We start from the raw sequence: 20,165 nt of genomic DNA, 5'->3' as shown, positions 1-20,165 counted from the left end.
CCAGTAAAAGCAGAGGCCCTTCAGTTTCTGTTTTGCTTTCAGCGTGTTGGCCTGACATAAATACAGTCCCAGGATATACATGGTGGAATTGCCGAGTTGTTCAAGAGCTGCAAAAGCCACTTTGCAACAAGTTTGTTATATGAAATATAAGAGGTTTTGACACATTACAAAAGAGCTTGTGCAAAACCAAAAAATCTTTGGGTTTTAATGCAGAATTCATATGAGGGAAAATGCTAAAAATTACCAAATGGAAAGTTATTTCCAAAATAGTCCAGTTTCTATCACAAGCTGCAGCTAGAAATGCCAGGCTCAGAAACAGAAGTGGCTGGAAAAGTGTTGTGAAAATGGCTCCATAGTGTATTGCTGCTGTTACCTTTAGATATTTGAGTTCTAAGAACAGGCAAGTGGAGAGCATTTGAATTGCCCACAGCAGGAGGCTGTTGTGGTTCATTGGGTTGGCATTTTCGAGTGGCAGGACCTAAGTAAAATGTGCTTTTTGGCAGACATTTTAAATGGAATTGGGAGGGAGCATTTTTAAAGATTAGCAGTATTAGATATCTCTCCCTCTCTCTCTCATATCCACTCCTTTGCTCTCTCTCTCTCTGCTATTGCAAGTGTTAGTGAGCATCACAGTGCAGTAAATTTCAGCAAGCTGTATGTTTAATGTCAAAGGCAATCTATGTTTTATCTGAGCTTTTTTGGGTGGAGCACTCTTTGCCGGAGACAAGGTGTTTTTAGGATGATGCCAGTGGTTGTGGTGGTGGACAATGTATTTTTTCAATTTTAGGAAAGAGAGAAATGGCTTCCTGTTATAGATAGTCACTTACTGCATGTGAAGTTTTAAGGCCCTCTGCAGTCATTAATTAATCCAATTCTCCCCAGGTTTGTGTGAGGTAGGTACCTAAGCCTTGTTACTCTGCAAATTACAGATACAGAGAGTCAAAGATAGATTATTCATGTGGTATTTTTATTACCTCTATACTGTTTACACTCTGTAGCCAAGCCTTTATCAATGCTTTGCTTGTGAATCTTAGCAAATGGATCACAGATACATCACTTCTAGTTAGAGTATGCATGAAGAGAGCTTGCATGGGAGGTCTTCAAAGCGCAGCCATGAAAGTCCAGAGTACTGCCATAACTTGTTGCATCCAGCAGCACCCCCAATCTAAAGATGTTTGAGACACCAAAACTCTTTAGATAACAGCCCAAGAGTCAAAATTTTAAACAAAATTTATAAGGAAAAGGTAGTCTGGTTGCAGGGGCAAAAAATTCTGTGCATGTTTCGAGTGCTGTGAAAAATGTCTTAACCTGCACCCCACATAACAATATAAGCTTGCCCATCCTTGCTTTGATCTTACAGAACTCTAGTGCACCAGATCTCTTACTTTCCTAGTGGGAAGGTTTTAACAAAATAAGCATGTTCATGAATGATGCCATCACTATGATAGTCCTTATGATGATTACTCTAGTATTAGTCAGTTTAAATTATACTTTCTGGCAAGTTTTCCATCTGCTGTGTTGGCTATCACAAATTTTGACAAGGCGAGCTGGAAGTTTTAATGACTCCTGTCTCAGCAAGTGGCAGGGATTGAGAAGCATGTTAGTTTGATATTTTAATAAAAGGATTGATGAAGAAATAAATAGTTAATAAGCATGGTCATTCCAGCTCACTGAAATAAGAGCTGCAAAGTGCACCTCAGATTTTTCAGGCTGCTAAAAAAATCTTAAAAAGTGCGGGCTGAGCTCTGTTATGCTCAAAACTATTTTCAAGGTTCTTTTTTTAATTGCAAAACTTATTTTATTGGAAACTTAGTTTTAAAACAATTTGTGAATTTTACAGCCAAGTACACTGGAGCAGAGGACCTGCACTTTCTAGGTCTTGCAAAGAAGTTCCTAGTCTGAACAGCTTTAGTTGCATTTGGGAAGCTGAAGAATTATTGTCCAAGAAGGACAAAGAACAACATACAGGAATAAAAAAAAGTTATTTCCCTGTATGTAGAGAATCCCAAATGCATGCATAAATAATACATGATGTTTGGCTTTGAAGCATGCAGAAAATTGATTGTAAAGACTAGCAGTCAAATTACATGGGGGAAATTTCATTCTTCAAGGTTAGTGCAATGTATAACCTCATGAGCCAGAGTCACTCTAGGACCATTCAGTGTTCATAAATGCATTCTCTGGGAATCATTCTGTAGTCACTGAAAAATGTAGATGTTTTCTTACTTACACAAATGCTAGAATTGCTCATGGTACACATGGAACTTATTAAAGGAAGTACACCATGCTCTTTATTTTCTGTTGTCAACTGTAGTGACAAGGAGTGTATTCCAAAGAGCCAGATCTTTTAGGTACAGTTGGTCACGATTCCTCTAGTTAAGAAAACTCAGAGAATCTTTATCAGTCTGTGATTAAGGAGAGAAACAAAAGAAATACCTGTAGATGTGGCTTCAGCCTGGTCTATCCCTCTAGTGTGAAAAAATTAGGAAGAAGAGGGCTTAAAATTAATAAAAACAAATCAAAGGCACACCTCATTCTGGCCGCCATAAACCTGTAGGTACTAAAACTCCTGTACTGGTGTACAGAGACTTTCTTTGTGGCTGCAGATCAAATAACAAGCATTAGTTGGAAGCCTGAGATCTATCACATCTTGTTAACTGACATGAAAATTATTACCTGATGGTATCCATTGCAGGATGTTGCTGCAGGTTAATAGTTATCTGTGTTTGCTAATGTAATTAAAAACAAGAGCAGCAACTCCCAGTATATCTAGTGCACTGGTAGAACTGATGCACATTTTCCAGTTGAGACTTTAAAAGGTTCTTGGAAATTGGAAAAGTGAAATACTCATTTCATAAATAACAATCAGTCATACAGAGCATCCTAATGGAAATCTTGCACGCAGAGATCTCCAAGGACACTAACTTGTAGGTAATCTTACATAAATTTTTTATCTGGTAGGTTTGTTGCTGGTCTGTTTAAAGGGTAAACAAGAATCAAGTGTTTTAAGGATTTTTTAACAATATCTATGCTGAGTATTTAAGCTTTCCTGATGCTTTAAATTGAGCACTGTTGATGCTATACATCAGGAAGGTGAGTCCTGACCTTCTAGCAGCTAAATTTCTATCCAGAGCTGCTTAGCCACTTGATTTTTAACAGTAAGAATAAAATAATATAAAAGTGCCTATCTTCTCTGCCTCTCAGCCTCACACCTGTACTGAAGAATACTTTCCAGGGATTGGAAATGTGTTGGCACAGTGTGGCACTGTGCCAACATCATCAACCAAGAAGACGAATTATTATGGACTCTGTTTAAAGTCTATAATAGCCTTGACAGTGGTTCCCATCAAGACACTGAGAAGGAAGCAGACCTTTCTGCTTGATTGATAAAATATAAATCCCAGGTATTTATTCTGCTTTGTGCCCCAGTCTCTTAAAAAACTTTAATAAAATAAAATAAATACAGACAAGTGCATTACAGGCCCCTTTGCTTTTGTAACTTTGTGGGTACAGAGTCCAGTACTCTGGTCTAAGCAAAGGCTTTTCTCTAAGAATAGCTGTAATCCTGTCCTTTGGAATGTGACTGCACAGAACTCAATGCACAGATGTCTATCACAAAATTCGAGATGATGACCCCACAGCTGAGGTTGTACAAGCCCGTGGAGTGATCTCAGTATGCTTTTCTGGGGCTTTTTGCTTCTGCATAGTTCGACTGTGCTGAATTTGTTAGTGAAACCTGGTACCTGAATAAGGTACATAAAATGAGAGAAGACACAGTATTGTAGTTGTACAAAGGATCCCACTGGTTTTAGGTGAAACAGTTTGTATCTTCTCTTAGCCTGAGGTGAAAGCCTAGGTCTGCTGTAGCTGGTGGGAATTTGGTTCCTGGCAATGGAGAACTAGTTTCTGATGTCCTGAGGCTTCCTGCTAAGGAGAAACTTATTGCCCCTGATGCAGCCCAGTGCCTTGCAAATTTAGCAGGAATGCAGGGTGGGAGCTCACCTGGGAAGCCCACAGAACTGTCAGATGTTCCCTAATGTGGATTCTGAGTGGGTGAATTACACTCTAGCGAGAACTTGTAGTGCCATCTCGGGGTAAATTTCTTCCTTTTGTAGATTGATGGGGCAGCACTAGCTGTGGTGTCAAGGGAAGACTTTGTCCAGGCATCAGCTGGAGCATTAAGAATGAGCAGGGTGTTGTTTCTGGTGTTGGCCAACACTCTTTTGAGTGGGTCATTAGCTCACCCTTTACAAAACAGAAACTTCCAAAATCTGTGCCTATTCCATACTGTTAAAATTTGACACAGTTAATGATGGCATTTTATTATTCTTTGGGCTGAGTCCTATTGTTACAGAACTAATGGCCATGATCTTTGGTGTCCTCCTTCCTTTACCTGCCTTTTGTTTAAATTCAGTGCAAGTGCTGACTATTCTTTCTTCTGTACCTCATGGAGACATAATCCAGTGACAGCTACGAGGCTTTTTGTGTAGCGAACATGAAATAGGAGGGAAATGAAAAAATCAAAGAGGGAGAATTATTCATGGGAAATTGAGCACAGCTTCATTTCTCTGCATAAAAAATTAAGTAATTCTGAAAGAGATATACACTTGCCCATAAGATTTATTTCTTCTGAGCCCTTCACATTTTTTGGGTTCCAAGGCCTCCAGCAGAGAGCCTTCTTGCTATGATTATTGTTAATATTATTATTAAGAAGGTTATTATCATTTTATATCCCAGTGTTCCCTCTGCAACTGTAAAATGTGAAGTCACACACTATTTCTAAGTACTGCAGTATCTTCTCTCCCTTTGAGGAACTTTGTAAATTCTGCATGCATTCCTTCTGTTTGTCCTTCCTACCTAACAGCTCTGTGCTATCCTGCAGTTTTATTTTGAGGTGGTAGGCTAGACCAGTGGAACCTTATAATATGCAGGAAAAACATTTTTTCCCTTCAAATGCCAGTATTTTGCACATAGTGCCTTCTTCAGATCTCTCGACTGAGAAGTTTCAGTTTGTTCCCAAACTGAGACACCTCATTGGCAATGTGTTGTAATGCATGGAATTTATTTTACTGGCCTGACCTTATTCTTGACCTTTTTTCCCCTCTTGTCCTCTGCAAATGCAAATGATGCATGAATTGAAATCCCCTTAAGCCTGAGAAGGGGAGGTAATTCTAAAATCAAGGAAGAAATTGGAACAGCAGAGCATATCTAGAACGTCTGATACAATGCCTTTTTTATTTTTCAGTCAGTTTGCTCCCAGGAAAACCTTTTTGTGGAAAACAGGTAAAAATAGCTTTATTTTGTGTGTGTGTGCTGAACTTAGCTGTTTCTCTTAATTTTTTTTTTTGTCTCTCTGTAGTTCTATAGTTATTTATCCTAATGTGAAGACTGTTTAGCAAATTTGCAGTCTGTATTATCTGCAGTGGTTTTATGCTTTAAGAGGGGGTAATAGAGCTTGCCTTGCAGTATGATATCTGAGGAGATAAACTACTACTGCTGCTTTCCTGAGGCTTTTGCATTTCAGTTTAAAAAGCAGATTGGGGGAGGGGGCCACCTAAGCTTTCATTTCAAGTGACCGTTGTGTCTCTGGAGTGCCTTTAGTATTTAACTTATTGATCTTTAAAAAGCACTCTAGCAGTGGCTGGATGACAGTATTTATGAAACACCTGGCTTGGGTGTCTGTTGTTTAACCTGCTCTCCTGTGGGACTGAGCAGCAGCATTGACATAACTTGTTGCTTGTGAAGGCTCACAAGTTCCACACAAGTTCCTGCTTTTTTGCTGCAGTGTAGTAATGAGCTGGTGATATTTGAGCTCACTGTTACTTTGCATTACTGCATGATAGTTCTTGTGAATGTCATTTTTGTTATGTTAAATCCACTCAAACCAAAAGGGAAGAGTAAACTGTGTTTGAAATGTTGAATATGAAGTGTTGGTTCCATAACAGCCATAAAGTAGCTTAACTGTGTTGAAAATCTTAAATTGTGTACCTTTCTGGCAGATAAGGATTTTAACCAAAAGTGGGGAATTTAATTGGTGTTTGAGCAGTGCTGACCCAAGTCTGTCCTGCACAGGTTTAAAAACTGTTTATCACTCCCCCCTTGAATAAGGGGAGGCTCTCTCTCACAGTATTTTGTTCTCTGTCCATCCTTACATCTGTCAGATGCATTTATGGGTGAAGCTGTTCCCATAGAAAATGACTCCACAGTAATGGTACAAACCAGCTTTCCCAATGGACATTTCTGTAAGTGGAATGAGGGAAGGCCCTCAGGAGATCATGACCTCTGTCATCTAACCACCTCATATTCTGAGGGCCAAGGGTATTTCCTCAGCTGCTGCTTCTGTGTTGTGACTATGGAGATACGTTTTATCAAAACAAATGAAAATTCTGACAGAGTAACTCATAAAGCCAAAAGCAGATGCTCCCATAAACCTGTTTTTCCCTCTCAAGGAAGATTGGGGCAACAAAGATGACGCAGTTGTTCACACTTCCAAGTCAGCATGGAAACACTTAGGGGCTGCACTGCCAGGGGTAGGGTGTGTACCTTTATGGGATAAACCGTGAACTCCATTGCGCGGGCTCCCCTGGTTTATGCATTCAATCCCACACCTGTGTGCAGGAGAGTGGTCAGTACTGGTATTTACATGTGGTTTGGTGTCCTTGTACCTGGGAGCTGACTGACCAGCCCAGTGTGAGGATGCATACCCAAGTGGAGACCACTAAAAGGCCAGGTTGGAAATCGTACTGCCTGCACTGTTGCTGTCCTGAAGGAGACTTCAGCTGCATTCTGCAGAACACTGCTTTCTCTTGCTGCATGCCCTACAGCCTTTGAGCAGGTGAAGCACTTAAACTTGTACTTAGCTCCATGCACATGAGCAATCCTGTTGATTGGCTGTGTTGAAAGTTAGGTGTGTGTTTAAGTGCTTTGCCTTTTTTGTCAGAGGATCTGAGCCTTTCTCTGAGCTGCAAAGACTTCCAAGCGACTTAGCAAGTATTTAAAATTACATATGCAGTATTTTGCTGGCTTGCATTTTTTATGTTCTTATTAGGTGGTATTTTTGTGAATTTGCCTTTGAATGGAATGGTTCCTTAGCTTCTGAGAATTACCTTTCTCGGTAACAGGAAATGCTAAATTGGCCCTCAGCCTCTCTGGATGATGTTTCTTATGTTCAGTTGACTGTGTACAGGTATGGGAGAGGGAGGAGAGGGGGCATTTTTAGTCTTGGTTCTTTAAACTGGGTCTAGCACAAATTGAAAAATATGTCTAGAAATCAAATAAAACTTTACAGATCAGATAAATTTGAATTACCATGTTTTTTAGCATAATCTTTCTTTTCATTTTTCAGTAGGCTGTTGGAAGACAGTAGCATATGCAATGATATGCATAAGAAAAGACAGCTGTTTAGGTTTGTATGAATTTTATTTAATATTTATTTCCCAGCACATCCTACTTGTGATTCTGTCTGTGTCCTTGCCAAAGCACACCTTGACATGTGTGGTTGTATGTCAGTTTGCTGGTTGGAAAGGAGCATGGAGAACAGAGTTCTTTCCCACTCTTCCCATGTTCTCTGAATGAAGAGGTTAACAACAGGACCCTTTTCTTTGGGTCACTGCCTCAGGAATCACATGAGATTTTTCAGCTGCCTGGCTGCTCAGACTGTGACTGTTTGGGAGAGACTGGAGAGGCTCCATTTTTCCTGGAGCATATATGACAGGCACATTTCATAGGCTAGTGCCCTGACTGACCTTTTTCCTTTTGTTGGTTTGTTAAAAGCTGAAGTAAAAGTACATTGAGGCAAAACTGATTGAAGCTCCCTTATCTGAAGTATCTGTGTTTTCAAACTTTTTTCTGTTAACTTTGTCTTCTCAACTCCAATTCCTTCCACGCATTCAGATCCATCCCATATCCCAAAGAGCATCCCAGGCCAACAGGAAATCAGTAAAATTCATTCCCTGTTTTCACGGAGAGCAGTTCTGCTGATTGACACACTGAATCAGTGGAAGTCTGAATCTGGTGGTGACAGTGTTCTTCTGAGAGTTTTAGAAAGGTTGTCTTCCCCCACCACGAGTGCTCACACATTCAGTTCACATCAACCAGACTCCCTTAAAGTGTCAGCCAGCTGGCACAAGTCTTAAGCAGAGGAGGCAGAAGGAATGGATGCTTTCAGAAGTGTGCCCTTCATCTATTAAGGCTCATGGACAGCGAGGCAGATATTCAGTAGATGTCTGCATGCATTGGGGTTTGCATATGTCACTTCAAACCTATGTCATTTATATTACATAACTTTTCACTGTGAGGAGAAATGGATGTGTGAGGAGAAAATTTGATATGTGGTTGCTGAGTGTGCATGTCATCACAGCAGCCACAGAGGAGATGGAGAGATTGCACCAGATAAGGAGCAGTGCTGGAGCATCTGCTTTGGCACCCCATGACCACAGGCAGCAGGCAAAAAAAGCTTCCTCCTTGCTTTGGGTTAGCCTTGATGACAGGACAGTCTTGGACTGGGCATGCAGGACTTAGGAGGTGTCTGCACACACACTCTTAATAGCTAATGTCTGAGTTTGGGGAACTAAAAGAGATTTTTTGTAACCCAAAGCCACAGGTAATGGGGATACAATAGCATTCTGTTTCTCCCTCTTTTTGTCTAGCGTATAAATAGAAGAGAATTGGTAATTTCTAAGCACAGGAGTACAAAAAAGTCTGTAAAAGAGTCTATACTTTGGTTTTTTTCTTTCTGATTAAATCTTAAAGGATGATTTATTTTTAAAATCTTTTTCCTTTTTTTGTGTTGTTGCTTCTGTGCTGTTTCTCTTCATGCTTTCCCCCTGTGTGGGTCTAGTAAAGGTCAACAGGTTTATACTGCTGATCACATCTGAGAGAGGCTCTGTTACAGGCGAGGAATGCAACAGCCTGATCCCATCTTTGACACGCTGCCTCCTGCATGTCCCAAGAGATACAGCTCAGCAGGTTCTTCAAATAAAAAGCAGGAACCAAGTCCACAAGGAAAAAGAGGACAAAAAAATTAAATAGATACAGTCCCATCCTTTTGATCTGTAAAGAGTTTTCAGCCTGCAAGCTATTATACTGTAATATATGACAGTGGAGTGGAAAATGTCTTTTTAAATCCTTCCAAATACAGTGTTACGAGCACCACTTGGGATAATGGTGCACTAAGCCGTGGTAGGCATTTTGGTTCTGTCATTTTAGCAGTGCAGTGCTAGTAGTTTACCATAAATAAGCCAAATTCTCATCACAGAATTTACTGTGTTATTACTCACAGTACACGGCGTGCTCTGCAACTGTTCAAGAACAGGCAGCCTCTACCCAGGAAATTTCATGATTATTCTATGCAGAGGGGAAACAAAGTAAGAGACCACAAACAAACAAAAGACAACAAACTTGTGGGTCTCTAAGTGAAGCATTAGCAGTGAAGCGTTTGGGGTCACACTGAGAGGACACATATTTAGGAAAGGCTTTGGATGAGCTCACAAAGCTGATAATGACTAGGAGCAAGCTCCTCCAAGCTTCCAAAGAAATAAGGTTATGAAGACAAAGGTAGAGTGCAGGTGAAGTTGGTGAGAAAAACATCACAGGGGATGGACAGCAAAGTGAGAAGTGGTGAGGGGCTTGCTGAGGGAAGAGAACACTCAATGGGCAACAGAAATGCTGCATCAGTGCTGCTGTGTCAGCCCCATCTAGTAAAGTGCTCTGAGGAGACATCCAAAAGGGGAGGGTGGTAAGTGTCATGCACGTCAAAAGGTTGTAGCAGTGTTTACATGCTGAAGGCAGATAAGTATGGGGGTCAAATCCCATTTCAGACCTGCATTTGTAAAGGCAGAGTATCTCCTTTTTCTTTATTTGGATTGCTGTAGGGTACCTGAAGATAGACTTTGCCTTGACATGGTTTTATTTGTGTATAAATCTTTATTTCATGCTATCTGTAGGGGCAACAGAGACAGCATTGGGAAGACGTCTGGCAGTCGACAGAGCAGTACAGAGAATGAACTGAAGTGGACTGACCACCAGAGGCCATGGAGCAGCACAGACTCGGACAGCTCAAATCGAAATTTGAAGCCAGCCATAACAAAGACAGCCAGTTTTGGTGGGATAACCGTCCTGACAAGAGGAGATAGCTCATCAAGCAACAGAAGTACCGGCAAACTGTCTAAAACAGGTAGCTAGTACTGTATTGGGTTCACAGTGCTTCTCACTGTGCGGTGATAAATGGCTGTGCTGGTGCTTGTCTGAGTATGATCTGTCACAGAATGGTTTGGGTTAGAAGGGATCTTCAGAGACCAGGTAGTCTGACCCTCATGGTTGGACTAGATGGCAAAATACATAAACAATTGTGTTTCCTGTACAAAGGAGATGTGTGTGTTCCTCTGTGGATGTGCGTATGTGGGTACCTGCTCCTGAGTTTTTAAAAATCAAGAAAAAATGCAGTGCATGACATTTGCAAATCATAGAAGAGGTAGGCTTTTCCTGGGGTATAGTATGTGCACTCCATACACATAGTGCACTTGTAGCCTGAAAAGGTGGTGCTCCTTTCAGAGAAAGCACAGATTTTACCTTTTTATTAATCTTAATATTTTGAGTTGTGAATAATCAAATGTCAGATATCTGAGGAGAAATACTAGAACATTTTGTTGTCGTTGCTGAAGTACACCCTGTCTGTATTTTGTAGTACAGCCTCTGCCTTGGCGGTGGCAGTTAAGGCCATGGTGGACTCAAAGAGGTCCCACAATCTCTCCATTTTCTTATTTAGTTCCCATTAAACAAAAGCATCCTTTAAGGAGACTATGAATCTGGTGGGAATTCTGCATTTATTTGCATGAACTTTACGAGTACATTAACATATGAGTGAGTCACAGGGTCTGGATCTAAGTAATTTCAAGCTATGCCATTAAGCTATTCTAATATACTTTAGGTTGAAAGTGCATAATAAATAATGAGGCCATCAGATGATTCCATCAGATTGGTTCATTTGATACCTATAGTACAGGACAAATGGTAATCAATATGTAGCACTTAGTGCTCTTTCAGCTTGAGAGTGTTTTATGGATGGTTCTTAATTTACACCCAGTGTATCAAACCTGACTTGGTCAGATTTCACTCCTACCTCCCAAATTTTACAGTAGCATTAGTGTGGTCAGGATGCTTGGGAATGGAGTTTTTAGAATAAATAAATAAAGCCATTGACATAGTAATTGTATTTTAGATCTCTGGAGGTTGAACATAGTTTAAAATTTTAGGCAGTCGTAAAGTCACTTGAGTTGAGAAGACCTTTAAGGTCATCAAGTCCAACCATTAGAATAACATAGTGCACCCCTAAATCATGCTCTCAAGGGTCACACTTACATGTGTTTTAAATACCTCCAGGGATGGTGAGTCAGCCGCTTCCCTGGACAGTCTGTTACAATGCTTGACAATTTCTTCACTGAAGAAGTTTTTTCCTAGTATCCAGCCTAAATATCCCCTCTAGAAACTTGAGGCCATTACCTCTCATCCTGTCACTTGTTTCCTGGAAGAAGAGAATGACCCCCACCTTGCTACAACCTCTTTTAAGGCAGTTGTAGAGAGCAAAAAGAACTCTGAGCCAGTTCTCTCAGCCACCCCTCATCATTGTGCTCCAGACCCTTCACCAGCTCCATTGCCCTTCCCTGGACATGCTCCAAGCACCTCAGTGTCCTTCTTGTAGTGAGGGATCCAGAACTGGACACAGTATTCAAGGTGTGGCCTCACCAGTGCCGAGTACAGGGACACAATCACTGCCCTGGTCCTGCTAGCCACACTATTGCTGATACAGGCCAGGATGTCATTGACCTTCTTAGTGACTATGCTGGCCCATATCCAGCTGGCTGATGACCAACACCCTCAGGTCCTTTTTCACTGTCCATTCTTTCCCAAGCCTGTCGTACTACATGGGGTTGTTGTGACCCAAGGGCAGGATCTGGCACTTTGTCTCATTGAATGACAAAATTAGCTTCAACCCATTGCTCCTGCTTGTCCAGATCCTTCTGTAAAGCCTTTTTACCCTCCATCAGATCAACACTCCCTCCCAGCTTGGTATCATCTGCAAACTTCCAGAGAGGATGCATTTGATGCCCTTGTCCAGATCATGGATAAAGACATTAACAGAACTGGCCTTAGGGAGCACCACTTGTGATCAGCTTCCAAGTATGTGTAACTCCCTTCACCCTCACTCTGACCTGGCCATCGGCCAGGGGGAACTGTACACCCATCCTGGCAATGAACAGCTAGATTTTCCAGGAGAGTGCTGTGAAAAACAGTGTTGAAAAATAGCTTTTCTGAAGTCCAGGTAGACAACATCCATAGCCTTTCCCTCATCCAGTAAGTGGGTCACCTTGTCATAGGACATTGAGTTGGTTAAGTAGGACCTGCCTTTCTTTCGTAGGCTCATGTTGGATGGGCTCTTTTGCCTGGTAGTCCTGTACCTGCAGGAAATGTACAAGGTTGTCCTGTACATGCATGTATATGTCCTGTAATAGCACTGAAGACGATCTGCTCCATAAGTTTTCTCACACCAAAGTCAGACGGATGGGCCTTTGTCCCCCACATGCTCCTTGTGGCTCTTCTTGTGGGTGGATGTCACATTTTCTAGCTTCCACTCAACTGGGGCATCCCACTGGGACTGCTGATAGGTGATGAAAAGTGGCTTAGTGAGCACTTCCACCCTCTCCCTCAGAACTCTTGGGTGGATCCCATCGGACCTCATAGACTTGTGTGGGTCTAAGTGGTGTAGCACATCCCTAACTTTGTCCTTGGATTATGGGGTCCTTGTTCTGTTCCCTGTCTCTGTCTTCTGGCTCTGAGGACTGGGTACCCAAAGAACAGATCTGGATATTACAGGCTGAGGCAAAGAAGGCATTAAGTACCTTAAGCCTTTTTCTTAATCTTTGTGACTGTGTTTCCCCCTCCAACCGATGAAGGATGGAGATCATATTTAGCCTTCATTTTGTTGCTAATTTGTTTGTAAAAACATTCCTTCTCGTCTTTTACAGCAGTAGCCAGATTAAGTTCTAGCTGAGCTTTGGCCTTTCTAATTTTCTCTCTTCATAACCAGTTTTTACCCTGAGCCAGGGTGGCTGTGTTCCATGCTGGGTTGTCTTTTAGCACATGGTTACAACCTGCTCCTGTGCCTTTAAGATGTCCTTCTTGCAGAATGTCCAGCCTTCCTGGACCCCTTTGTCTATCAAGGCCAAAGTCTCCCTCTGAAAGTCCAAGGCAGCCAATCTGCAGACCCCTCTCCCTGCTTCTTTGAGAATTGAAAACTGTCTTTTTTGTGATCACTGTGCCAAATAAAACCTCCAACCATCACATCACCCACAAGTCCTTCTTTGTTCACAAAAACAGGCCCAGTGGGACATCTTCCCTAGCTGGGTCCCTCACCAGCTGTGCCTGGAAGTTATCTTCCAAACACTCCAGGAACCTCTTAAACTGTTTCTCACTGCAGTGTCCTATTTCCAGCATTTATCTGGTAAGTCAAAGTCATGTTCAAGAACAAGGGCCAGTGATTGTGAGACTTCTCCCATCTGCTTACAGAATATTGCATCTGCTTCTTCATCTTGCTTGGGTGGTCTCTAACAAACTCCCACCCTGACACCTGCTTTGTTGGCATTTTCTCGGATTTCTACCCATAAACACACAACCCTTTCACCACCACTGTCAAGCTCTAGACAATCAAAACACTCTCTAACATACAAGGCATATCCCACCATCTATCCTTCCTTGTGTATGCCTTCAGAGGCATTTCCAGCCATCCACTGCAGCCCTCCCCTTGTGCGAGTCATACCACCAGGTGATGGTAACTGTGTCACAGCTATCCGACTGTGCAGTTACTTCCAGCTCCTCCTGTTTTGTTACCTATGCTGTGTGCATTGCTGTAGATGCCCCTAAATTGAGTTACTGATTCTGCCCCCTTTTTGTGGGAAGAAGCTGTAATTCCTACTTATCATTCTCAGGCACTTCTTTAATTTCTAACACATCAGTAACCTTTGTGCCTTCACTGCCACATGCATCTTCTTCCCCTGCCTCCACTGGGATGTCAGACCGAAGAACCTCACTAGCACACCATCTCCTGAACACTGACATGCTGCATGGCATCCCTTTTGCTTTTCAAATCTAGTTTAAAGACCTGATAACTCCTCTGCAAAGATACTTTCCCCCTTTTGACAGACAGGTATAACCTGTCTGTCTAGGCTTGGTGTTCTATAAACCAACCCCAAAAGTTCTGTCAATGACACCAGGCTCAAAGTCTGTTCTTAATCTGCTGACTCTTCCTTCATCAGTCCCTGCAACTGGAAGGGCAGAGGGAGCACTACTTTTTCTCCTGATCCCTTAACCAGTCATCCCAAGGCCTTGAAGTCTCTTGATTGCCCATGGACTTCTTCCGGGGACTTCACTGCTGCCTAACTGAAAAATCAGTAATGGATAATTAACTGAGAGCTGTATCTGAGTAAAAAGTTTTCTTTTCACATCTTTAACTCCAGCACCGAGGAGGCAGCAAACAACCCCAAGAAGTGAGTCTAATCAGCATATTGGGCCTTCTGTTCCCTTCAGAAGCGAGTCTCCCATGACCATGACCCATCCTTTTTTCTATATGGAAGCAGTTTGAGGCAGGGAGCAGTCTGAATTAACCTCCAAGCAAGTGAACCCCCATCCTTGCTGTGGTTTGGTTCCACTTGCAAAGCCTCACATCTGTTATCCCAGGGCCCCTGAGACAGTGAGATAATCACACAGGAGACCTGCCTGCTGTGCTGGGCAGGAGCTTGTTGCCATTGCCCGCTGTCCCTTCATCCCTGTGTTCAGCCAGGTGGAGAGATGATGGAATCCTCCCTATCGCGTGCTCTATCTGCCTATGGGATGTACCCCAGGGAAGGCAAGGTGTAATTTCAGTGTGTATGTAGTTCTGGAACTACACTCTAGTGTATTTTTTATTTGAATGTAGACAAAATAGGCTATACAATGGGGCTTGAATTATGGAATAGAGCATGGTTTCACTTCCAGATTTCTTTGCCTCCTATGAATATTTGAATAGCATCAGAACTGAGTTTGATGTGCAAGAATTAAGGAAGAGGCACAGGCTCCTTCTATATTTTTTTTTTTTGTATCACTCTACCTTAAGTAGAGTGCAGGTAAATGTATTTCTCTGGAACATTGTGTTGCCAAGGTGCAGAGCATTTAAAATGGTGTCGGGCAAATCCAGTTTGGAGGAGACATCTAATTGCAAGGGCAATATTTTTAAGAAGCCATTTTAGTGTTAAAATCAAGCATAGTAAAAAGGATGCACTTAGGAAATGTATTACAGAAGAGGCTTGTGAAGCATGCCAATACTTGTAAATGCATCTGCACCCTGTAGACGCCAAACCCCAAATTGCTTTCAAATGAAAGCTCTTATAATACATTTTTAAAACATCAGTGATATTAAAATTCCATGTTCTTTTTTAAATGCTTTGACTTTTTAAAGGAATGCATTTAAACTGGAAAGCTAGCTGAGGCACAAAAAGAATAAAAGAGAAGCAAGATAAAAGGAAGGAGTGGGGAAGAAGAGCAGGACTGGATATCAAAACAAACAGACGCCTTCAAAGCCAGCCCAGAAAGTCAAACAGCCTGAAAAAAGTCATAAGAACTACTATCCTAATCACTATTTCTGTCCTTCTCTCTAAAATGCTATTGAATGGCAGTAAAGCAGAAAAGAATAACAATTCAAAAGCAATGGGGAAATATGTCTTGATAAAGTGTTTTCTCTTCACAAAAAAAAGCTAAGTGCATTCATACAGTAGTCAATGTGATATTTGCATTTTCTAAGGTGTGTTGGGTACCAAGTGATACTTGATTGTGAATGTTTTGTGTACTATCTTCATTACTTTCTACTTTTGCCATAGGCAGCCCTGGTGTTCTGTAGTTCAGTAGACATTTAAAGGTTGATCATGTTTTTATTTTGGGTGATTTTGTTTTGTTTTGGTTTTTTTCCTTGTGTTCGCTACAGTAGTTGAAATGGAGTTGCAGAGGTGTTGCTACCATGTTAGACATGCTGCCCTGGTAGCATGCTGGAGTCTGCTAGGCAACAATTCTGTCCCAGTTCTCCTACAGAACGACTTTTCTCTGAAGAGCTTTATGGTTCACAGTAATAAATTTAAAATATTTTTGTCTTGCATAAAATTTGTATTGAATCAGTGTGAAATCATTAGTTGGTCAAAATGTTCTTCATTGGCTAAATGACAGAAAATATTTATGGTCTCTTTAAATGTGAAAATTATTCTCTCTATATATGGCAGTCATCCAAAAGCATTGTTAAACACTCTTCCTGAGCATAGGAGTATTAATATTATCAGGATTTTTACGGAAGGGTCACAGCTGCCTTCAACAGGGTATTCAGTGATGCAGTATTAACATTGTAACCTTTCTGGATCGATTTTCGAATTGCCACCAAAATTAAATGTTCTGCCCCTAACCTGTGATAAATCAGTAATTAATGGTACGTAGCAAACAAGCAGGAACTGAAGCTCAGAAAGATGCTCGCTTCCCCTTAGGCTCACAGAGAGATCACAGAACATGCTGTTCTCTGCAGTAGAGTCCAGTAGTGTCAATTAGTCTTAGACTTTATTGTTTTCAGCTGTACAGGAATTGGAGCTTAGCAAAGGAATTATGTTACTTCATTTTTTGCAAACTTCACAAAAGGGGCTGTTTGAAACCCATTACATGGTTATCTTATTGGTTCTGATGGTTATTTTTGTGCACCTGTTGATCGTTTAGAAAACCCTGTTCTGCTGAAAAGCACAGATTGTACAATGCAAATAAAATTTCCTTCTCTATTATTCTATAGTTCAGTAGGTACAAAGAGATGTTCTAAGCTATAATTGAGTATCAAATGGGGAGTTAATAATTTAACAAATTTCAATCAGATTGCCTTCCTACTACTTAGAGACATCATGCAAAATGTTGGTCTGTTTAGATTTCTAGTAATACAGTAAACTTTCCAGGGTTGACTAAGAGTGGTAAGTGAAATGATTGTCACTCTAGAGGCACAATGATGTACATGTTCATTCTGTAACATCCAAAAAGAGAAAATCTAGCGTATCAACAGCCATGTTATTGTCACTGACACATTGCAACAGTTTTTAACATCATGAGAAAAGATGTGTTTCAAATAAATGTTCTATGTGTATCTACATATCTAGTTAGGTAATTGTTGGGAGTCTTAAAAGTTGTAGCTATTGCACCTTTAGCTTCTTTTAATGCATTTCCCTTAGTTGCAAAAAGCTGGTTGTATTGGGGTATTAGCTGTGTTGATACAGATCTGTAGGGATCATTAGCTTCCTTGGCAGGGCTCCAAGTAATTGGAGAACCAGTCTAATCTCTCCTGTTAGGTGCTCGTTGCTGCTTCTCTTGGGAAAGGCATTTCAATACATTACTGCAGGCGTTATAATACATTAACCTTCCTTTGCTGTTTTGTTTGTTTGATTTGTTGTTTAGGTGTTGGGGTTTCTTAAATAAAGTGTCTTGTATATTATATTTTTCCTCCGAGTTTTGGAACTGGATTTTTCCTTCTTTATAATTTACTTGAGTTAGGCATTAGCCTGATGAATCTTGTAAGTCCAGCAAAAACTGTCAGAATATTGATGTATGGGCAGCAGGTCATGAGCCAACTGCTTCCAGTCATAATCTTCCCACTGACTGTGCTGAAGCAGCAGTTTTATTTTTAGAAGTGCAGCTTCCAGGGAAATAATCATGTTCACATGAGCACGTGCCATTTCATTAAAAAAATCATAAAATATATTGTTGCATAGAGAAAGGCAAGTGACTTACAGAAGTAGTAAATAAATATTTCTAATCCAAGAATCTATATCCAAGACAAAAATACTTCCAGTGTTATATTGTTCTTGAAAATTATCATGGTCTAGAGTAAGCAGTGATAGTGGATAGATTTGAGAGTGTAGTTGATAAGAAAGGAGAAATTTGCCTTGGACTTGAAAGGTGAGATGAGCAGAGATGTTCAAAGTCATCAGATACTGAATGCTGATCCAATGAAAATAGAGCAGGACATGTTGCATCACTCATATTGCTTAGAATATTGGAAAATTAATGGTACTTCCATGCTCTCCCTCTGCAAACCCTCTAAGCTATTAAGCATTTTTGGTGGTTTTTCTGTCTCTCTTTCTTTCCAGCTCTTTGAACTTCTGTATCTCTCAGAATACTTAAAAAATATATTAATGGAAAGTGATGAGAATGTGAAGGTTATTATTATCTCAACTGTGAAGCAGCAAGAAAATTATAGAATAATCTAGAAGAACTATCCATCATTACATGCTGAAAAAAAGAGGTTAGATTGTGTAATGGGGGCAAAAATCTCATTTAGTCCAAGTTCCTTTCAGAAGTCTTTTGCAAGACATCTTTTAATATGAATCTGAATAAAGTCAGATAGTTTATTTTTTCCCCTCTTTTACAATACTGAATTCATTATAAAGTGATTTCCCATTCCAAATTCTGGCAGCGTGAAAACAGCTGATCAGAGCTACAAAGACAAGATTAATTGGTGTTAATTTCCAAATATTAGTGTTGGAATTTTCTTGGCTTAATAGGTCTAGACTTAAAATGATAGGAAATAAATTACAATAATGGAACTAAATAAAATAGATCATTCTTATATGGTATAAATGGGGGCAAAATTGGTACAGCAGTAATTTCTGGATTTTTGTTTTCTTTTTTAAATTCAGAAAATTCTTGGTACGGTTTTGTGACTTATTTGTGCCATTTCAAAATCACTAACTTGATCTACTGACATGGGAAAGCAGATCTTGTATCTTTTAAGGCAGACATTTCAAAGCTATCAGCTTGACCAGTGTGTGGGGATAGCCTCAAAGTATTGTCCACTGCTTCCATGCCATGTGATGAGTACACCGAATTCATTGCAGTCCTCTGGCTTTTATCATTCAGAAGCTGGTACAGATCAATACATAATTCTGCCATAAGAACAGCAGAAAGGGAGGAAAGAAAAACCAAAACAACTGAATGCCAGAGCTTCAATCTTCTTTTATGCCAACAGCGTTTCATTGGAATAGCACAAAAAGTGGAGAGAATCTGAACTCAGGCTTGGTACTACTCACACACATGCTCAGAAATAATAGGAGGTTTAAGAAATCTCATCCCACTACCATCTCCAGGCAGCTTTCTGACCTGTTGAATTCACAAGGTGAAGGAAAAGAGGAGAAAGTAAAGAGAGAACTCAACGAAACAACGTGAAGTGCATGTAGAAAGGCCAGGGAAATACAGCAAAGGACCTTGTAACTGATGTGGAAGGAAAATTGAACTCCAGCAGCTGTATTTACAGTTGCAAGGAAGATGCCAAATACTACTTGCAGCTTGATGAGGATAGCCTCCAGGAATAACTCTGCAATTTGTAGAAACACAGGAATCTGAAATTAGCTAATAAATAAAACTATTTCTTCAGGAATAGTATTTCTAAATTTCTAACCTCGGTCGACAAGGAGGGGAAAAATATAGCAACTAATACAACTTTGATGTTTTATTGAAAGATTTACTTAATGAAACTAAAAAAATTCTTTGGAAATTTCTATTACTTTCTTGATTAGATACCAGAGAAGCAGATGTAGGGTCCTACTTGTGGCAAATAGTGCACAGCTCATAGAGAGGACTGTGTCTGTAGTGATTACTGTATTAACCCAAAGTTTGAAGAAGATGGACAAAAAAATGTGTTTTACACAGCGACCTGCAGTACTCTGTGGAAAAATCCTCTGTTAAGTAACAGGATGGTGGTGTGATTTCTTCAGAAGAAACCTCTTCTGCTCTCATTTCTCTAAATATGAGAAAATAAATGAATTTCAAATGCATTTGACTGAAAATGAATTTGAGCCTCTAAGCAGTCCACTACAGGGTCCACCTGCAGTATCCCATATCTGAGAGAATATAATTTGCCTCAAAGAGGTTTGCTAAATTGAAGTCTGAATTCTGTCCTTGCTTTTAGTCTATACCTGCAGATGAACACTGTGGAGGTTAGATGCATAGACAGTGGACTCAAGTAAAATAGAAGTTGCAATTAAAACATACTTTGCTTTGTGGAGTAAGCATCCATACCATCCTGCTTTAGAGAAGCTGATCACCTGAGCCTTATGCTCTCAGAAATT

At 40.5% G+C, this 20,165-nt stretch overlaps 1 protein-coding gene across 33 annotated transcripts in view; it reads left to right on the top strand.

Moving 5' to 3' along the window:
• ARPP21 (cAMP regulated phosphoprotein 21) overlaps positions 1-20,165 on the top strand; it is a 288,923-nt gene that overhangs the window by 214,364 nt on the left and 54,394 nt on the right. For 19 of the 33 annotated variants that reach the window (XM_038127607.1, XM_038127609.1, XM_038127608.1 and 16 more), the window contains 3 exons: positions 5,246-5,283; positions 7,346-7,405; positions 9,945-10,177. In XM_038127607.1, the coding sequence (XP_037983535.1) occupies positions 5,246-5,283; positions 7,346-7,405; positions 9,945-10,177 (331 nt within the window). The remainder of the gene's footprint in view (positions 1-5,245; positions 5,284-7,345; positions 7,406-9,944; positions 10,178-20,165) is intronic. The other 14 variants (XM_038127634.1, XM_038127638.1, XM_038127619.1 and 11 more) reach the window with 5 other exon arrangements.

Source organism: Motacilla alba, chromosome 2, assembly GCF_015832195.1.
Source record: "Motacilla alba alba isolate MOTALB_02 chromosome 2, Motacilla_alba_V1.0_pri, whole genome shotgun sequence".
Classification (NCBI taxonomy): Eukaryota; Metazoa; Chordata; class Aves; order Passeriformes; family Motacillidae; genus Motacilla; species Motacilla alba.
This window is presented reverse-complemented; position numbering and strand designations above follow the sequence as displayed.